This window comes from Typopeltis vanoorti, chromosome 4 (genome assembly GCF_054136105.1).
Source record: "Typopeltis vanoorti isolate ZY-2024b chromosome 4, IOZ_Tvanoo_1.0, whole genome shotgun sequence".
NCBI lineage: Eukaryota > Metazoa > Arthropoda > Arachnida > Uropygi > Thelyphonidae > Typopeltis > Typopeltis vanoorti.
In genome coordinates, this window is record NC_143552.1 from 93,793,943 (window position 1) to 93,812,009 (window position 18,067).

The 18,067-nt window shown below is 36.5% G+C and overlaps 1 protein-coding gene across 4 annotated transcripts in view; it reads left to right on the forward strand.

Annotated features, from left to right (window-relative positions):
* The first annotated feature begins 1,186 nt into the window (after window positions 1–1,186).
* The window catches only part of LOC150107502 (focal adhesion kinase 1-like), a 496,861-nt gene continuing 479,980 nt past the window's right edge, over window positions 1,187–18,067 (forward strand). For all 4 annotated transcript variants that reach the window (XM_090391922.1, XM_090391925.1, XM_090391923.1 and 1 more), the window contains exon 1: window positions 1,187–1,353. In XM_090391922.1, coding sequence (XP_090248048.1) covers window positions 1,211–1,353 — 143 coding nt within the window. In that variant the 5' untranslated portion in view covers window positions 1,187–1,210. The remainder of the gene's footprint in view (window positions 1,354–18,067) is intronic.

Sequence of the window (18,067 nt, forward strand, 5' to 3'; positions counted from 1 at the left end):
GACTGACTGTTCCCCAGTTTCCAAAAAAATTAGTTTTAAACCCCCTTGCTTACACCCTTTGGGGAATAAAAGGCATTAGCAGATTTATTTATTTATTAAAATAAAATGAAAACGTAATTCATCCACTTAATAACACATTATATGTATATGTGCAGACATCTGTATGTGTGTACTGTGTGCATCATAATGCACTGTTTATATGCAATAGTATACTATAAGTATTTTGGTTCGGAATTACCGTGATGTATCACCTCTGCTAATTTTAGCTTCCTGGTCATTAAAACAAAGAATCCTGGTCAAGACCAGGAGAAGAATCTCCACATTACAACATCCAGAAAATGAAAACTATATTAATATTCTGGACAGTTCAGGGTTGCCAGTACTACAGCAGTTCAATGGAAATGGTCCAGTTAACACCAACATAATAATGCACGTGACAAACCAAAGGCTATGGAGAAATGAGCTGAGGAAATGAAATTGCAAAGGTTACACCATCTAACATAGCATCGTAATCTTAACCATATACAGCTTCTTTGGGAAAGACTATAATGTCAGTTGATGCAGGACCAACATTCCCAACTTTGCCATAGGAAATGTTTACCATTTTGTTGGAGGAAAATAGGACAAAATATTCTTGTCAGTTTATCAACATTTGGTGAAAAGTCTACCTTGGATTGGTATCTATAATTGTGACTATCTGTAATCATAACTTCACTACCCTATTAGTGAAAATAAAGTTTCTGAAAAACAATCAAGTGTCCTAATAATTTTTGAAACATTGTGCCAGTGTTGCTGTATGACAAAAAAAAAAAAAAATCCTATAAGAGGTAAACATTCTTCTTTTTTTCATCTGATTATGGAAGTCCTTCTTTATTTTAGAATTTTAAACTGCATTCCTTGTTCATATTCCGTCATAGTCACACATTAGCGAATATGAACTTTCTTTCCATCTATGTAACACATGACGAAATTGTTAAATTGTTTAAATAAAAATAAAACTGCTAACACCTTGTTTTTTCCCAAAAGGAGTAGGGTGAGACCATTTAGCCCTAACTTTTTGAAACGGGGGGGAGGCAATCTACACTGTTTTTATTTTGCCATTCTGTTATTGATATTTACTTTAAACCCATGCGAATACACTTCCTTTTCTTTAACTTCTAAATTACTCTGTTTTTCACCAGGTGATATTGGAAAGCTGGCGCAGAGATTTATGGGATTGTACGACATCTTCGCCCTGTTAGCTCCAGTAGGGGAGCTCTACTGGATGCGCTCTGAGCGTATCAGTTTGGCAGCTTCTTTAGAATCTTGTAATTTGGATACGGTTTCTGTCAAAAGAATTAAGGAATGCTTCAGGTAAGAATAATAAAGCAATAACACAATAGTTAAGTGCAGGTTTTATTAATAGAAGTGGTATTCTTATATATTTATAAAAAGAAATTGTACAGTTATTTTGGTATGTATATGCTGATGGAAAAATGAAATTTAAGGAGCAACGCGTTTTTTCTCTCTTTCTCGTCTTCCACCCTCTTTTTCCCTCCCCCCTTTCTCTCTGTCTGTCGAGCTGAAAATAGAGATGAGGTTTGAGTTCAGCACGCATAAAGCGGTAAATGAAGGAATGATACGATCAGTGGTAGTGATATTTATTTTAATCCACTCCCACAGATGCATACATATATGTACACAAACTTTAGAATAATGAATGTGCACAGAAACAAACCTGCTTATAATATTTGTGTTAATGGCTTTTGATGGTGTACCATCAAAAGGGATTGTGTTATCCAATTTTGAAATTTTACAAACGATACATCACACGTCAAGTCATACCTCATTAGAATGATAAACATGCAAAGAAATCTGCCGGAAATGTTTATCTCGCATTTGATAGTGAACCAGTTTTATATTTTTTTATATAATAATTAAGCATCCTGAACATGATGCTCAGCAATTTTAAAATTATGCACTGATTTGTAGTCTGTTGTCATTTGTATCATGGCCCAAAGTTGTATCCACTCTGCTACAATGGCATCTTATGTTACATTTAAATCTCCATGATATTAGAGGTGAGAATTGCCCTCCAGCTGCAGGCTATGGAACTAATGCTGATAAGTAAGCATGCAGACTGTTGAGGGGATGTGTTAATACTCACAGAAGAAAGATCATGCCTCCACTGTATATTAAGGCACTGCTAGTTTCATTTTGTTGTGACAGTTATACTGTTGTTTTTTGAATGTAAAGAAAATTTCTGACATATCTCTGTTTCTCCTGATATATGAGTAATGTAATGGTTATGATGGGTATCACAAACATGCCCAATATTCTTGTTTTATATACTTTAACTATTATTTTGCAGCCTGATTGCTGGACAGAATTTATTAACAACACTTTAGGCAGCTTTCTGGAGAAAGGTATCTTAAAAAGCCAAGAATGAATACTTTTTAAAACATAGGGAACACTCTTTGCTTATAGGGAAGTCATCATTTAGTATATATGCTGTTCTGTTTTATTACTATTATTATGCAATACCTCTGAGGACTCATTGTGGGAGGCACACTTCTCCAACTCGCCATCTTTCATGCTTAATCCTCGATTTGCCATATACCATCCACCACCACCAATAGTATTTTTGTTTGTAAATTGTATATTCTCATGGCCAGTTTGTCTGTATGTAGGATGAAAAATTCTAGTCTTCAGGAGGAAAAATCCTGTTACCTCTATGAAATAGCTAACTCACCATCATTTGAAAAAGCTCATGTAATTCCTCATCATGACAAGAATAGAACTATGGTTTTCCCCATTCAATGGATGCAATGTCCCATTTTTCTTCCAGTTGCGCTACATATGTTTTATCATTATTATTATTTTGGTATCTGAAAACGAGATGGTGATTGTCGGAGGAGACTTGAACGGACACATAGGGAGACAGAATAGAGACTATGAAAGGGTGCATGGTGGCCATGGAGTGGGAATGATGAACCAGGAAGGAGAGAGGATTGTGGACTTTGCAGTAGCGTTTGATCTGGCAATTGTGAACTCATTTTTCTACAAGAGGAAAGAACATTTGAGAGCATTTAGAAGTGGTAACAACAATAAACAAATTGACTACATTTTGATTAGAAGAAAACATCTTAAGGTTGTGACAAATTGTAAGGTAATTCCAACAGATCAAGTTGCACAGCAACATCGACTGCTGTGTGCAGACTTTAAAATAAGATCGAAGATAAGAACCTCTGGAAGCCATGGAATAAAGACAATTAAGTGGTTTTGCTTAAAACAAGAGAGAGTGAGAAATCGTTTTAGGGAGAGGGTGTTAGAAAGGATTTCGGATGGACCGGAAAGTGTACAAGATTGGTGGAAACATAATTCAAAAGTAATCCTGAGCTGTGCAATCGAGGTGCTTGATGAGACATCTGGAAAGATTAGAGAGCAGAAGGAGGGTTGGTGGGGGAATAATAATGTATAAGAAGCAGTGACAGCTAAGAGGAAGGCAAAGCAGAAGTGGGATGAGTCAAGAGTGGAAGAGGACAGAGAGGTGTATAGAGAGAGAAAGCAAGAAGCCAAGAGAGTTGTGGTACAGGCGAAGGCCATGGCATATCAAGATCTGTATGATCAATTAGAAACAAAGGAAGGACAGAGAAAAATTTACCAACTAGCAAAATGTAGAAATAAAGCAGCAAAGGACATCTTACATGTGAGGCAGATCAATGACAATGTTGTATGCAGATGACATCTTGCTGTGTGCAGATTCAAGAGAAGAAGTGGCAGCTAAACTGGAAAGATGGAGGAAAGTACTGGAAGAGAGGGGTATGAGACTGAGCAGAAGTAAGACAGAGTATATGTGTTGTAAAGTGGACAGCGGCCAGGAGACAGATCTGGAGCTGGGAGGAATTGTCATCAGGAAGGTGAGGACTTTAGATACTTAGGTTCAACAGTGGAAGAAGATGGAGGAGCTGAGAAGGAAGTGGGATGCAGGATACAAGCAGGTTGGAGGAACTGGAGAGAGATGGCCGGAGTGCTATGCGATAAGAGGGTGCCGATCAATCTGAAAGGCAAAATCTATAGGACAGTAGTGAGGCCTCGCTATAACGTATGCTATGGAAACTGTGGCCCTGAGGAAAAATAACATCAGCAGGATAGAGGTAGCAGAGATAAGAATGCTTAGGTGGATGTGCAGTGTGACCAGAAAGGATCGTCTGAGAAATGACTATGTGAGGAGAACAGTGAAAGTTACGAACTTAGGAGCGAAGATACAGGAGGCAAGGTTGAAATGGTTTGGTCATGTGATGAGGAGGGAGGATGAATATGTGGGAAAAAGGTCATGCAGATGGATGTGCAAGGAAGGAGGAAGTGTGGGCGGCCAAAGAAGAAATGGATGGAGCTGGTAGAACAGGACTTGAGGATGAAGAACTTGGATGTGGTGACAACCCAAGACAGGAGGATGTGGAGGAGACTCATCATTAACAGTGACCGTACTTAAGTGGGATAAGCTGCAGAAGAAGATCATTTCGATAACCTCCACGGAATCACAGACTCATCATGGAAGGACCACTCAACATTCACCTAAGCATTCTCATCTCTGCTTCCTCCATCCTGCTGATATTATTTTTCCTCAGGGTCACAGTTTCCATAGCATACATTATAGCTGGCCTCACTAGTGTCCTATAGATTTTGCCTTTCAGATTGATTGGCACCCTCTTATTGCATAGCACTCCTACCATCTCTCTCCAGTTCCTCCAACCTGCTTGTATCCTGCATCCCACTTCCTTCTCAGCCCCTCCATCTTCTTCCACTGTTGAACCTAAGTATCTAAAGTCCTTCACCTTCCTGATGACATTTCCTCCCAGCTTCAGATCTGTCTCCTGGCCGCCATCCACTTTGCAACACATATATTCTGTCTTACTTCTGTTCAGTCTCATACCTCTCTCTTCCAGTACTTTCCTCCATCTTTCCAGGTTTAGCTGCCACATATCTATCATAATGAACTCTGAAGTTATGTACACTCCTTGCATTCACAATGCACTCCAGCAGTGCATTCCACTCACTGCATGTTTCAGTCTGGTTTTTATCAGAAAGACATTAGCAGAATCCTGAGTAGTTTGGATATAAAAATTAACATCTATCCTTTACTGTTTTTACACTCTTTTATGCTACTCATCCAGCTACAGTATGGAAGAAAGCCAATATATATATCGCCTTTCAAAAAAAAGGGAGATAAAAAGTTAGCCATCACCATATTGTCCTTGCCTCAGTTCTCTTGTAAATAATGTAAGTTATTTTCATTTGAAAATAGCTGTATGTGAAAAACTTCAGTAATATGGACGGATGGAATAAAAGAATCTTGTGAAAGGGATGAGAATATATGAGACATTCTTGCCTCAGGCAAGAATGTCTCATATATCCTCAGTTGTCTCAGGTATGAATGTCCTGGTTCTGTTGCACTGACCTATCAAATAGATAAGTGAGACATTTGTTAGCACTAATGAGCTCACAGAAATGATTGACATGCCTTCAGAAAAAGTGGATTATCATAACCATTCAACAAACATTTATACTTTCTTTTTTTTTCAAACATTTCTTTCAAACATTTATGCTTCCTCATCTGTAAAGCTTTCAAGTAGACTGTAGATGTTGGTTACATGCCAGTGCTTTGTGTTATTTCTTTTATGAAGAAATAAATTTAAGAATGGCATACTCACTTAACTTTGTTTTGCAATATAAGAATATCATATGGGATGATCTTAATAATTTTTTCATTTCTTTGAATTATTTTCAGTCTTTGATCCAAATATTTTCATTGATTATATCTCTGCGAGTAGAGTGCCCTCCTTTAATTGGTCGTTAGGCTCCTTGGAGGTGTCACATAATAATAATAAAGACTGAAAGTTCATCAGTGTGCTTTAAAATTTGTGGTCACTAATGAAAGAAGGAAGTATTATTTCAATGGATAGTATATAGATACCTTCAGAATGCAAATAACTATTGTCTTTAAATGCAAGGAACTGAAAATTTTTTATTTTAATACTTGTTAAAATTACAACTTAAAAACATTTATTCAATAAAATGTAAGATGTCTATCTTTATAGCTGTGCTCCATCAAACTGCAAGCAATTGAGTCTTATCTTTACAATATTATGTCCAGTCCTCAAAGCAAAGTTCTTGACATTTCTGTTACTTCCATATTGATAATCTGCTGTCCACATAAGAAGAGTTGGATAAATTGAATAAGTCATTAGAATGACAATCAGATTGCACTGGATCTAGACTTTTCTTTTTTTTTTTTTTGAAGGAGAGATCAAAACAGTGTAAGAACACTCCAAATCTAGATATATTTTTGATATCCTTGTATCTGAGCTGCTATGTACAGTTTCACTATTTTGCTAGAGGAACATATGCTTTTTTTTTTTTTTTTTTTTTGTCTCTGCATATGCTGTAATTGTTGAGAACAGATCGGTGCTTTGTATCTTTTTAGCACTAACACTTCCCCTCAAAAGTCCACCAAACAGATAACATTCATTGTGTTGTTTCAGGAAATTCACAATGAGAGTAGATAACTAGAATATTTTAATTATTACTTCCTATATTTTCCAAAGTTAAATTGGCATCTTCAGGAATTAATACCTTGGTATCAAACATGTGCACACAGGCACACTTCAGTAACAAAAATGGAACAGGAGAAATACAGGATGCATTAAAGTCATATAACTACGCCACCTATTGGCTTTGGTTGGGGGTGAACCTTGGTCATTGGGCTAAATGTCTGTTGATGAGGGTTCCCATATGATAGGCAATTTGATACAACTTTATTTGTTTAGATTGGGATGGTTTTAAGAGCTGTAGCAGATTCAAGGAAAAGCCAAATATAGTTGTATCAAACTGTCTCTCATATGGAAAACCCTCATCAGCAGGCATTCAGCCCATTGACCAAGTACACCCACCAAAGCCAATAAGTGGCATTATTATTATTATCAACAGACCTCTATGGAGTCAAGAGACATCGTAATTATTGGACTTAGGGCATCCTGTATGTCTCCAATTCCATTTTTATTAGTGCTTATGTTTGATACCAGTGTATTAATTCCTGAAGATGCCAATTTAACTTTGGCAAAAATATAGGAAGTAATAATTAAAATATTTTAATTATCTGTTCTAGTCAATTTTCTGAAACAACACAATGTATGAGAATCAACATATAAGCCTAAACACCAAGAAACACATAACTTGACGTTTTTCTTGCACAAATGTGCTCTTAATATACATACTAATTTAATTATTTATGACATAATAAAAAAATACAAATAAAATTATTATTACATGATGCCTCTAGGGAGTCCAAGGACTCCTCGAAGGAGAGCACCTACTCTACAACTCTCCATCTCCACCACTCCACAAGCTGCAACTACCTTCATCATCTACACCAGGGCTGTCCAACCTTAGGTAATCCGAGGGTCTCATTAAAAAAAAAGATTTATCCGAGGGCTGCATCCAACACGTATCTAGTAATTTAGTGAGCAGCAGCAATACAACCTCAATAGCTGAACAAACTAATCGTGCACTCACATTCCCCATGAGCTCCTGAAGCATGAGCATTAGATCAAAACAGTGTAAGAACACTTCTTTGACACATCTAATATTTGAAAAACAGGTGGGTATATTGTGATGTAAAAACAACAAATAAAATAACCAACATCGAAATTATTGATGATTGTTAGAATTAAAATATCTAATACGCATTTGGTTCAAATTGTTATTTTATTTTTTCGCTCATGAAAATCAAAACCCACAGGCAGGCTGCACAAAATCGCACCAAAGGCTGCATGCAGCCCATGGGCTGTGTTTTTGACAGCCCTGATCTACACCAACGCCATCTACTGCCAACCACCACCACCATTATTATTTTCATAGACAATCGCAAACATCCATGCCCATGGGGATTCGAACCCGCAGCCTTTTGGCTGGAGAGCAGATACACTAACCACTCAGACAACCAGGCCGACGACAAATACAAGATATGAAGAAAACCTAAAAATTTTGGTTGATTCATACCTCTGTGCCAAAATTTCTAATAATGAATTGCTTTCCCTGAAATATTTTGTAAATCAGAAAATTTACAAATATCAGAAATCAGAAACCTAGCCATTATTAAAGTTGACAAAGAGGATACTCTCATTTTAGAGTGAAACTTGTTGCAACAATAAATTGTTCTTCTGAAAGACTGATGTCTATATGTTGGCCTGGTTAGCCGAATGACTAGAACAGATCCATTCGGCCAAAAGGCTGTGGGTTCGAATCCTGCCATGGGCATGGATGGTTGTGATTGTCTTGAAATACCAGTGGTGGTTGGCAGTAGATGGCATTGGTATAGTTGCAGTCAGTGGTGATTGAATGGTGGAGACTGAATTGTAGAGCAGGTGCTCTCCCTCGATGAGACCTTGGACTCCCTGGAGGTGTTAAATAATAATATAATAAATCCCATACAGAATGAAATATAATAATCCCATACAGCCAGCCTAAAATTTATATTCTGCAGCTTTTTATTGATAGCTTTGTATCCCAAGAGGGAGCCAAGATGTCAGTGAAGCTTAAGCCCCATTATGCTTGACCTAATCCTCTCCTCTGTATCCAAAACCCACAACTTTCCCAAGTTCACACATAAGTTATTCTTTAATTCTTATTTGCTATGATTTTGTTGAAATTCATCATTTGGAATCCTTACATAAATTTGTTGAGCCATCTCAATTTTTTTATTTTAGTTGCACCATCTTTAGCATAGGCAAAAAATGAGATAAAATGTTTTATAAATACACTAGTAATGACTCCACTTTGGCTGGATGGAATTTAATAAAATTTGGTATTTAAGATGTAACTACTAGATTGTCCATGTAGTTATTTTGGTTTCAGTTGGAGATCATTTTATTAGCAAACTTTAGTAAAATGATTCTCCTGGTAGTAATAATTCAGCACCAGCTGGATGTAATTTAATAAAATTTTGGTATTTAGGATAGATATCCTTGCTATTAAAATTTGTCAAGCTTTTTTCAGTTGGAACACATGATAAAATTAGGCAAAGAAAAATTGTCTATAATGCATAAGCTAAAAATGAGTAGTTGCTTATATACTGTGCTCTTATAATTATTACATGACCCCCAGAACTCGTCACAGGAAGCTAGTCTATGCTAGAAGATCCATTTTTCACACCATACATTCTACTGTTATGCTGTACCATCAACTATATATATACTGCACAGTATTTTTTTTTTGTCTGTTAATTGTGCATGCTGAATTTTTCAAAAAATAAACCCTAATATTTTTATTAACATACCACTATTTGACAGAGCACTTTGAAAGCATAAATTTGTTACAGTGTTGTATTTCTTATGAAGATAAGAGAAATATTAATAATAAACATTTTAACTGAACAACATCAAATAGCATTGCATGTATGCAGTTATAAAAGCTTACTAACCCAATGTATGCTTCTATAAACATGCATATATTGTAGTGCACTAAATGAAAGGTTTCCCCCTCCTAGATGTAGGTCTCTCTCTCTTGTACATTATGTTTGTCACTTTATAATAAAATGTAAGTAGGCAAGCTCTAATTTTTTTTTTTCAGACCCATACTAACTTAGAGCTCTCTCTCTCTGTACACACACACGGAGTAAACTCAATATCAACCCAATCTTTATGATATTCTTGATCAATCTATCTCTCTCCAATACCTTAGCTACAACTAGTCTGTAATTTGACCCACCTGTCCATGTACTATTTTTGTCTAGCATCTTCATTTGGCTTTCTTTCTACTCCTTTGTTCCCTATTTCAAGACTTGTTAAACATTGTCAAGGGCAAAGCCAACACTTTGCACCTCTTAGAACATATAGCTTACTCCACACTTGCTTCGTTCACTTTGGTGCCTGTTGCATTTGCTAATGCCATACCAGTATAATGTATTTTATTTTCTCAACACGTTTTCAACTTGTTTTAGTAAAAATGTGCAAAACATCCAATGTGTCATTACTTTTGAGTTGCTGACCTGGTTGGCTGAGTGGTTATTATCTTGCTCTCCTACCAGCATGCTGGGTTCAAATCCCACTTTGGGCATGGATATTTCTGATTTGTCTTCAGGTGGGAGATGAATTTCATCATCTCCCACCTGAAGTATTTGGCCACTATCCCACTTTTCAGAGGCGTGAATTGGCTAGAAAAGTTGCATTTTTGGTCTCTAGAGCAGAGTTTCTAGATTATGTGAAAAAATAAATCAAAATACATAATCCTTAGCCCACAGTACTAATATACTATAGGTTTACAACTTTTCATTGGTAGAAATCACATAAAGAAATTGTCATAAATTAATTTTTGTGTAATTAATTAGATAATTTTGAAGCTCTGAATCCAAATCTCATCATCATCCAATTCCTGACATACCCTCAGAGTTGTACAAGATATTACGATAGCACTATATGAAATGTTACATCATTACTAACCTCCTGTCGACAATTTTTCTCCAAATCTGTTATCTATCAAGACTCCAGTATTATCAGATCTTATATTTTTCTCTTCTAGGGCACTTTTTACTATATCAATCCATCTACATGTTGGTCTTCCTCTGGGTCTTTTTCCTGCAATCCTGGCAAAGAACACTTGTTTTGCTAACCTTACATCTCTCATTCTGTTTAAGTGTCCATGCCACCTGAGGTTAGCTCTGCTAACCTCAGGTGGCATGGACAGTAAAGGAGGTTGACTATTATAGATCTCTACCTGAAATCCATAATATGCAGTAGAAAGAAAAAAAAAAAAAAGATGGTGAGGTTCTAATCTCTTCCATCTCGCAGTTAGTATCCTATATCTGTAGATAAGTGTGTTTACAGGACTAGTTTGCCTGACTTACCATTTGATTGAAAACAACAGATAAAGGTTGCTCTCATCATAGACTGGATTCGAATTCAGGTCTTTACAACCAAAGGGCTCATTTATACCAACTGAGCTATGGAGGCGCTTGAATTAAAATACAAATAAAAAAAAGGTCAAAAGAGAAAGGTGACAAATTTAGAGTGGTGACAAAAACTGTCAAACTTCTCATCTTAGTTTTCATTCCATCTATTTCTGTTCTTTGAAAGAGCCTCTCTCACCCTGTCTTCTTCCAGACTAAAATCTTCAGCTGTTCAAGAAGCACACAGCATACTGTGCTATTCCTTAATGCTAACAATTTCAAGATCATTCCTGATATCCTCATTTTTAATATATATGATACTGTTATTGATGCCATCTGTTCACTTTCCTAATCTTTCTTAGAACTCTCATATCTGTTGTCTCCAGTCTCTGATCAAGTGTTTTATTTCTGACCCAGTCCCCTCCACATGAGGCATCTGTTTGTGGTGGAGGGATCTCTCAATGGTAGTACTGGCCCTTTTTTTTGTTCTTATTCTTTGTCTATGTTTTTTTCCCCCCATATTCTTTACTCTACTTTCTCTGAGTCTTTCTTACTATCCTGTATTTCAGACCACTGGGATCTAACACTTTGCCACCAAGTTTACCATGCAGTGCGACCTGTGGAAATGGGGATCCTAGTAGTCTTTCTTTACTTTCCTCTGCTTCGGCAAGACAGGAGATCCTGGATAGCCTGGCCAGGATCATTCAACTAGTTGGCTTGTCTGCAAAGTCAACAGTGTTGCAGTAAGTCTCGTTTCCCCATGGTCTGGAGACAGGGCCAAGGCTTGCTGTGATGCTCGTTTAGCGTATGAGGTAGCCCTGGTGTTCCACTTCATAGTGCAGTCATTGTTTGCTGGTGAGTGGGTGTCCATTTGTGGCTCCTAGGTGGGTGGAAAATTCTGACATTGAATCCAACTCCTACTGAGAATGAATACTGCTTCATCCTGTTGTTTATCAGGGCCTTCAACAAGTCCCATTCAGGTACATGAACAGAAAAGCAAAGAAACAACAACAACAAAAAAATCAGAGGTTGCAACAAATACATCACTGTTCCTAATCATATACTACAGGTGATTGTCCAAATGGAAAAATGTTACCCTTCTTCATCCAGAAAGGTTTGGAAGGTCAGAGAAACTCTAAAAAAAAATGTAAAGAAACTGCGTTCAGAAGATATCCTTATTGAAGCAGCTACAGCAGCACAATATTACTCCATCAAAGAAATGCCTTCAAACCCTTTATTAGATGGCCCATCAACAGATACTGCTGGTCCCCACTTCAGGAAGATAAAACAAGTGTCCTAGAGGAGGGAGTGGAATTTCATGGTCTTGGATCTTTTTCCAGAAAAAGAAGAAGAAATGACAAATACTGGTCATTCACAATTTTCAACAAAGAAAAAATCTATGACATGAAAACAAAACCACTCATCGTAGGAAGACAGATGATACCACCAAAAAGAAATAATGGAAACATTACTACAATGGAATTGTCGTGGATCTGTACTAAACATAGACAATATCAAGGCGCTCTTGCAGAAGTATAAACCAATATTCTCCTGCTTGCAGGAAACATACCTGAAATCGAGTGATGATCTGGCTTTCCCTAATATTACCATTATTTATAAGAACAGAGAATGGACTTGCCCATGGAGGACTTGCCATCCTTGTGGCAATCAATCCTCTTCCAACAAATCCAAATTAACACCAATATAGAAGCAGTTTCTATAAGACTCTCTGTCAGAAATATAAGAACAGTATGCTACATCTACCTCCCTCCTGCCATAGATTTTTCTCAAGATGACCTTGATGATGTCATATCACATTTACCATCCACTTTAATGGGGGGATTCAAATGGACATTACACTCTGTGGGATTGTGCCTGAACAAACATCAGAGGAAGAGTTGAGCATATGCTCGACAGCAACTCTCCCTCTTAAGCACAGGAATCGACATCATCTTCCATATGCCTACCTGAACATTCACTGCTATTGACTTAACTATCTGCTCACCTTCACTTTTTCCCACTGCTTAAGGGGAAATTGATGACATTTTGGGAGTGATCACTTTCCTGTGATATTCGCTCTACTCATCTACATGGGCAACCATATACTACACTACAGATATCACGGTGGAAAATTGAGCATGCTGACTGGTTGATAGGTTGAAGATTTGTGGGTTACAAAGTTTAGATGATAGGTGGAAGATATAAGATGTTAAAGAGATTTTATAAAAGTAATGCAAAGGAAATTTTTCAATATATGACAAACAGAGAACTAGAGGCCATTCGTGAAAGTTGTGTAAGAGTGTGGTTGGTAGCAGTGTACAGACCAGATTTTTTTGCATGGAGAGTGGTGCATGAGTTCCCTAACAGTGAGTGAGTTTAAAGAGAGGTATGACAGGTTTGTTTTGTGGATATAATTGTTAGTTTGGGTCTCCAACAATGAGCCTCCAGACTCCATGGAGGTACCACATAATAACAATTTAAGATCTTCCATTACCAACAGAGACAGACCAAGCGGGTGTCAGATGTAGCGGCATCCAGGGGCCTGAGCTCAGAGAGAAAATGATTGATCATATATTTGGAAACAAAAAAAAATATTGGAAAGATAGAAACTTTAAAATTGATGTATATGGATAGGGATCAAATGTATAACAAAGGTCTTTTGTGTGATAATTTTTACCCTAACAAAAGCTTTTTTTTTTTTTTTTATGAAAGCAGTGAAGAAAATCGTTTGTTTTCATTGCGAGAAAATTCCATTTTAAATTCTTTTAATGTTATTTGTGACAGTATGATAGCAGAACTTGCTTGTAGAAATAAAACATATCAGGATAATATAGAAAATATTTTATCTGATTTAAGCTTGCCTAATTCAGAAAAAAAAGAAAACAATGTTGAAAAATTAAGAAATCTATAAGAATGATATAGATAATATTATGCATTTTGATGATAAATTGGAACAGTTTATAATATTTTTAAAAGAAGATAAAGACAAATTCAATACTGCCACATAAGCATACCAGGCTGCAAAAGAAATGTCAACTTTTCCAAATGCTCTAATTATTAACATTTTTTTTTAATTCTTTTTTTTTTTTTTTGTCTATTCCTGTTTCCAATTCAAAGAGAAAGATCTTTCTCTGTCTTAAGAAGAGTAAAAATCTACCTAAGAAGTACAATGTCAGAAGAAAGGTTAAGCAGTAATGGTGCTATTGTATATGGAACGAGGTATTGCATAACATCGATACTTCGAAAATAATTGATGAATTTGCTAGAGAAAAATCTAGGAAAAAATTATTTAACTTTTTACTTCAACTTAAATATCTTTCTTTCTTTTTTTCTAAAAATATTTTATTATTTTGTTGTAATTTTCATTTTTATATTTTTTATATATTTTATGCCTGATGTTAATATAAAGAAAAATTTATTGCAATGTTTTGAAATATAAATATTAAATCATATATTATCTGTGTTTATTTTTTTGTTATAGTGAAGCCCCAGTTTTTTTTTGTAGCATATACATAAATAAACGTTTTTTTTTTTTTTTTAGGAGCCCCATAAATTTTATCACCAGGGGGCTCCCAGCTGGCTTAATCCGACTTTGATAACCAATGCTTTAAACACTGATTTCATCACCATTCTGAAGTGGGGTGAAAATAATCTAGTGAATTTCAGTGTTATAAAAGCATAGTCCCTGTCTTGTTACCTAGAAGAAAGATACTACTTCATTCATCCCTCTTAATATTTTGATAATCTTTAAATTTCCATTTAAGATCAATTTTCCCCTTTTTGGGCTTGACTCTGAATGAAAAATACTAAAACTTAGTATTTTTCATTCAGACCACTACTTTTTTACTGCTCAGCTCCCAACACTATAAATTCCAAATCCAACAGATCTTAAAATATTGTTCTCACAATTGGGGGTACTGCACTCAAACTTTTCTAAGAATTAATAAATTAAAGACTTAATTCTGTATGTTAGTCAAGTAAATATTAGTTTAAGAATTCTTCTTCTGTACAGAATAAAGAATTCTTAGGAAGAATTATTTATTCTGTATAGAAGAGGGCAATTTGCCCCATCTTTCACAGACTCTTCTTAGCCACTTTCTTATAAATTTTTTGCATTATGCCTTTTTATTATTATTTTTTAATAGGTACTTTCATGGCATTGCTCCACTGAACCTATTGCTAACTTTCCTCCAATCATGAAAGAATTCACCTCCAATTACTGAAAAAACTTCAAATCATCTTCTTTCATTCCATTTATCTATGTTTTTTGGAACAGCCTTCTCCATACTGTTTTTTCCAGTGAAAACAATCTCCAGATTTTCAGGAAACTTGTTAATACTTTCCTTCTTTCTTGTTAACCACTTGCCCACACGTCATTGTGTTATGGGTCTTTTGGCCTCTCACAGGTCAGTATATTAAAAAAGGGTATAAGGCTCATTCATTAATGTGATTTATACAAATTCTGAAAATTATTGAGAATTAACTATGGAATTATTGAGAAAAATGAAAGATAATAGTGTAGTGAGAAGGGTTGCAAGTATATTGCCGAGGTATGACAATGATGAGTTTGATGGAGATCCAAAATCATGAATGATATGCTAGTGAAGTTGTGTGAGGTGAAAGGTGTACAGTTTGTGGATATATGGCAAGTGTGACATACTGTGCTTCCACACACTGGAAGTACAGTGTGTGATGTGTACAAGAGATAAGAAGTAAGAGATGAAGTGAAAAACTAGGAGAATGGTATTGAAGAGACAGAAGTGCTTGGCAGTGAAAACAGTAGTAGTAGTAGTAGTGTGAGGGATGAACAGGGAGATGGGGAATCCCATTGATAACAGCAGTATTTTCTGTGGTTGTCAGCATGGGTTTGTTAAAGGGAGATCTTGTTTAACTTATGTACTATAACGAGGTGACATGTCTTGGAGAAGGGAGCTGCATATACGGTGGTATACTTAGATTTTGTAAAAGCTTTTGAGACTGCCACATGACAAGCTGTTAAATAAACTGAAACAGATAGATTTGATAACAGACTAGTGAGTTAGATCAGTGACTGGATGTCAGGTAAGTATCAGGAAGTTGTATTGGGATGGGTTTAACTGGTGATATGCATCTGCTTCCAGATGATGCAAAATTGGGGAGAGAGCAATGCAAAGTCAAACAGACGCTATGGCCTTACAGGAGGACTCGAATAGATTTTATTTATGCAGTGGCGTAGCTGGGGGGGGGAGTCCACCCCGGGCGGCACTTTGAACTTTACCCTATACGTCGTTTTGACTTTTTGTAGTATTTTTGGTGTGTATTGAGAGGGGCAGCAAACTCAGGGACTTCCCTGGGTGGTAAAAACTATAGCAACGCTGCTGTATTTATGGGAAAGTAAACTGTCAGTTCAATGTTGCAAAAAAGTAAGGTTTTGAAATTTGGTAACAATGATGGGATGTGAAGTATACACTTGGTGAGAAAACTTTAAAGGAGGTAGGAGAGATCTGGGAGTGGTAGATAAGGACCTGAAATTCAGGGGCCACATTGCACAAGTTGTGAAGTCATCAATATCAGACAATAGAAATGATGGATTATTGCGCATAGATTTGGTCACTGAGTTTTCATGGTGATGAGGATATATTAGAAATGGTCCAGACAAGATTCACAAAGGTGGTCAGTGGTCTTTGGAATGTGGAGTATATAGACAGATTGAAAGAATGTAAATTGCAAAGTCTTGTAAATAGGAGGATGGGGAGGGGTATGATAGACATAGGTTATAGACATAGGTGATAGACATAGTAAGGGGTTGTTATCAGGTTGACATTGAAGAAATTTTTTATAGAATGGGAGATGGGGAGGGTGGGGTAGAACAAGAGGCCATCCTTGGAAACTCTCAGGAGGGTGTGAGCAGAGGAGTAGGTTCTTTGCATGGAGAGTAGTTGGTGCATGAAATAGGCACAGCTGGATGAGCTTTGTGTGTGTGTGTGAGAGAGAGAGAGATAGTAATGAGTCTCTGACTCCACGAATGTCAGATGTTAATAATAAAATATACTTTGTTGAAATACATATTGGGACTCTGCTTGTTTTAGAATAAAATATACCTCATGTAATTATCTCTTAGGCTGTCTAAATTGCATTTCCTTCCTTCCTTTTCTGTGATCATCTTCCTTCCTCCTTCCAGTTTGTCTCTATAGTTGAACTCTCCCTCCCTCCCCAAAATGCTAACCCTGTATTCAGCGCCGGCGCCTAGTATTTTTCTTGTGTGTTCAGCACCTTTCTAAAAAAGTTTTTTTGAATAAAGTGTAAATAAAACGAACAGGAAATGAAAAACAAATGAAAACCGCTTTACAGTATAATGTTACCTATGGATTAGTCCTGCTTATACAAATTTTTTTACACGGAACTCAACAATTAATCATAAGTTGATTTATGATACATCAAAAAATAAAGAAGAACTATTTTAGGTATTATTATTATTCGTGACACCTCCAAGGAGACCGAAGACTCATTGCGGGAGGACATCCACTGTACAACTCTCCGTCTCCACTACTACACAGAACCTCTACTACCAATCACCTACATCAACGCCATCTATTGCCCACAACCACTACCACCACAGCTAGTATTTTTTTGTCTGTAAATTGCGTGTGTTCTGAAGGGCTGATTTGTCTGTATGCAGGATAAAAAACCCGAGTTTCCGGGAGAAAAAACCCTGCTACCTCCATATGAGATCGGCTAACTCACCTTCGACTGAAAAAGTCCATATAAAGGTTCCTCCCCGTATAGTTTCGTAAATTTTAATAAAAAATTACAGTGATATAATCGGGTCCAGGATACAATTTCAGAATTTATTTGTTCGTTTCCGGGAAGATCTGAAGGGGCCCGAACGGAAGACGACCTACATTCATCTTATATGTACCATTCTGTACCATTTGTTGTTCGTTTAAACTCTTATCTCATATTTTTTGACATCTTTTAGGTGCTTTTTCTTCTGCGGCGCCTGTGTATATTGTACACTTGAACATGCCACCAGCCAGGCCTGCCTGTATTCATTGTGCTGATTTACTGATGCATACCATCCAAATTCTCCCTTGCATTATGGCATATAGCAGCAACTAACAGCCAACTACACCGTCTGTCCAAAAAGAAACTGAACTTTTCGAA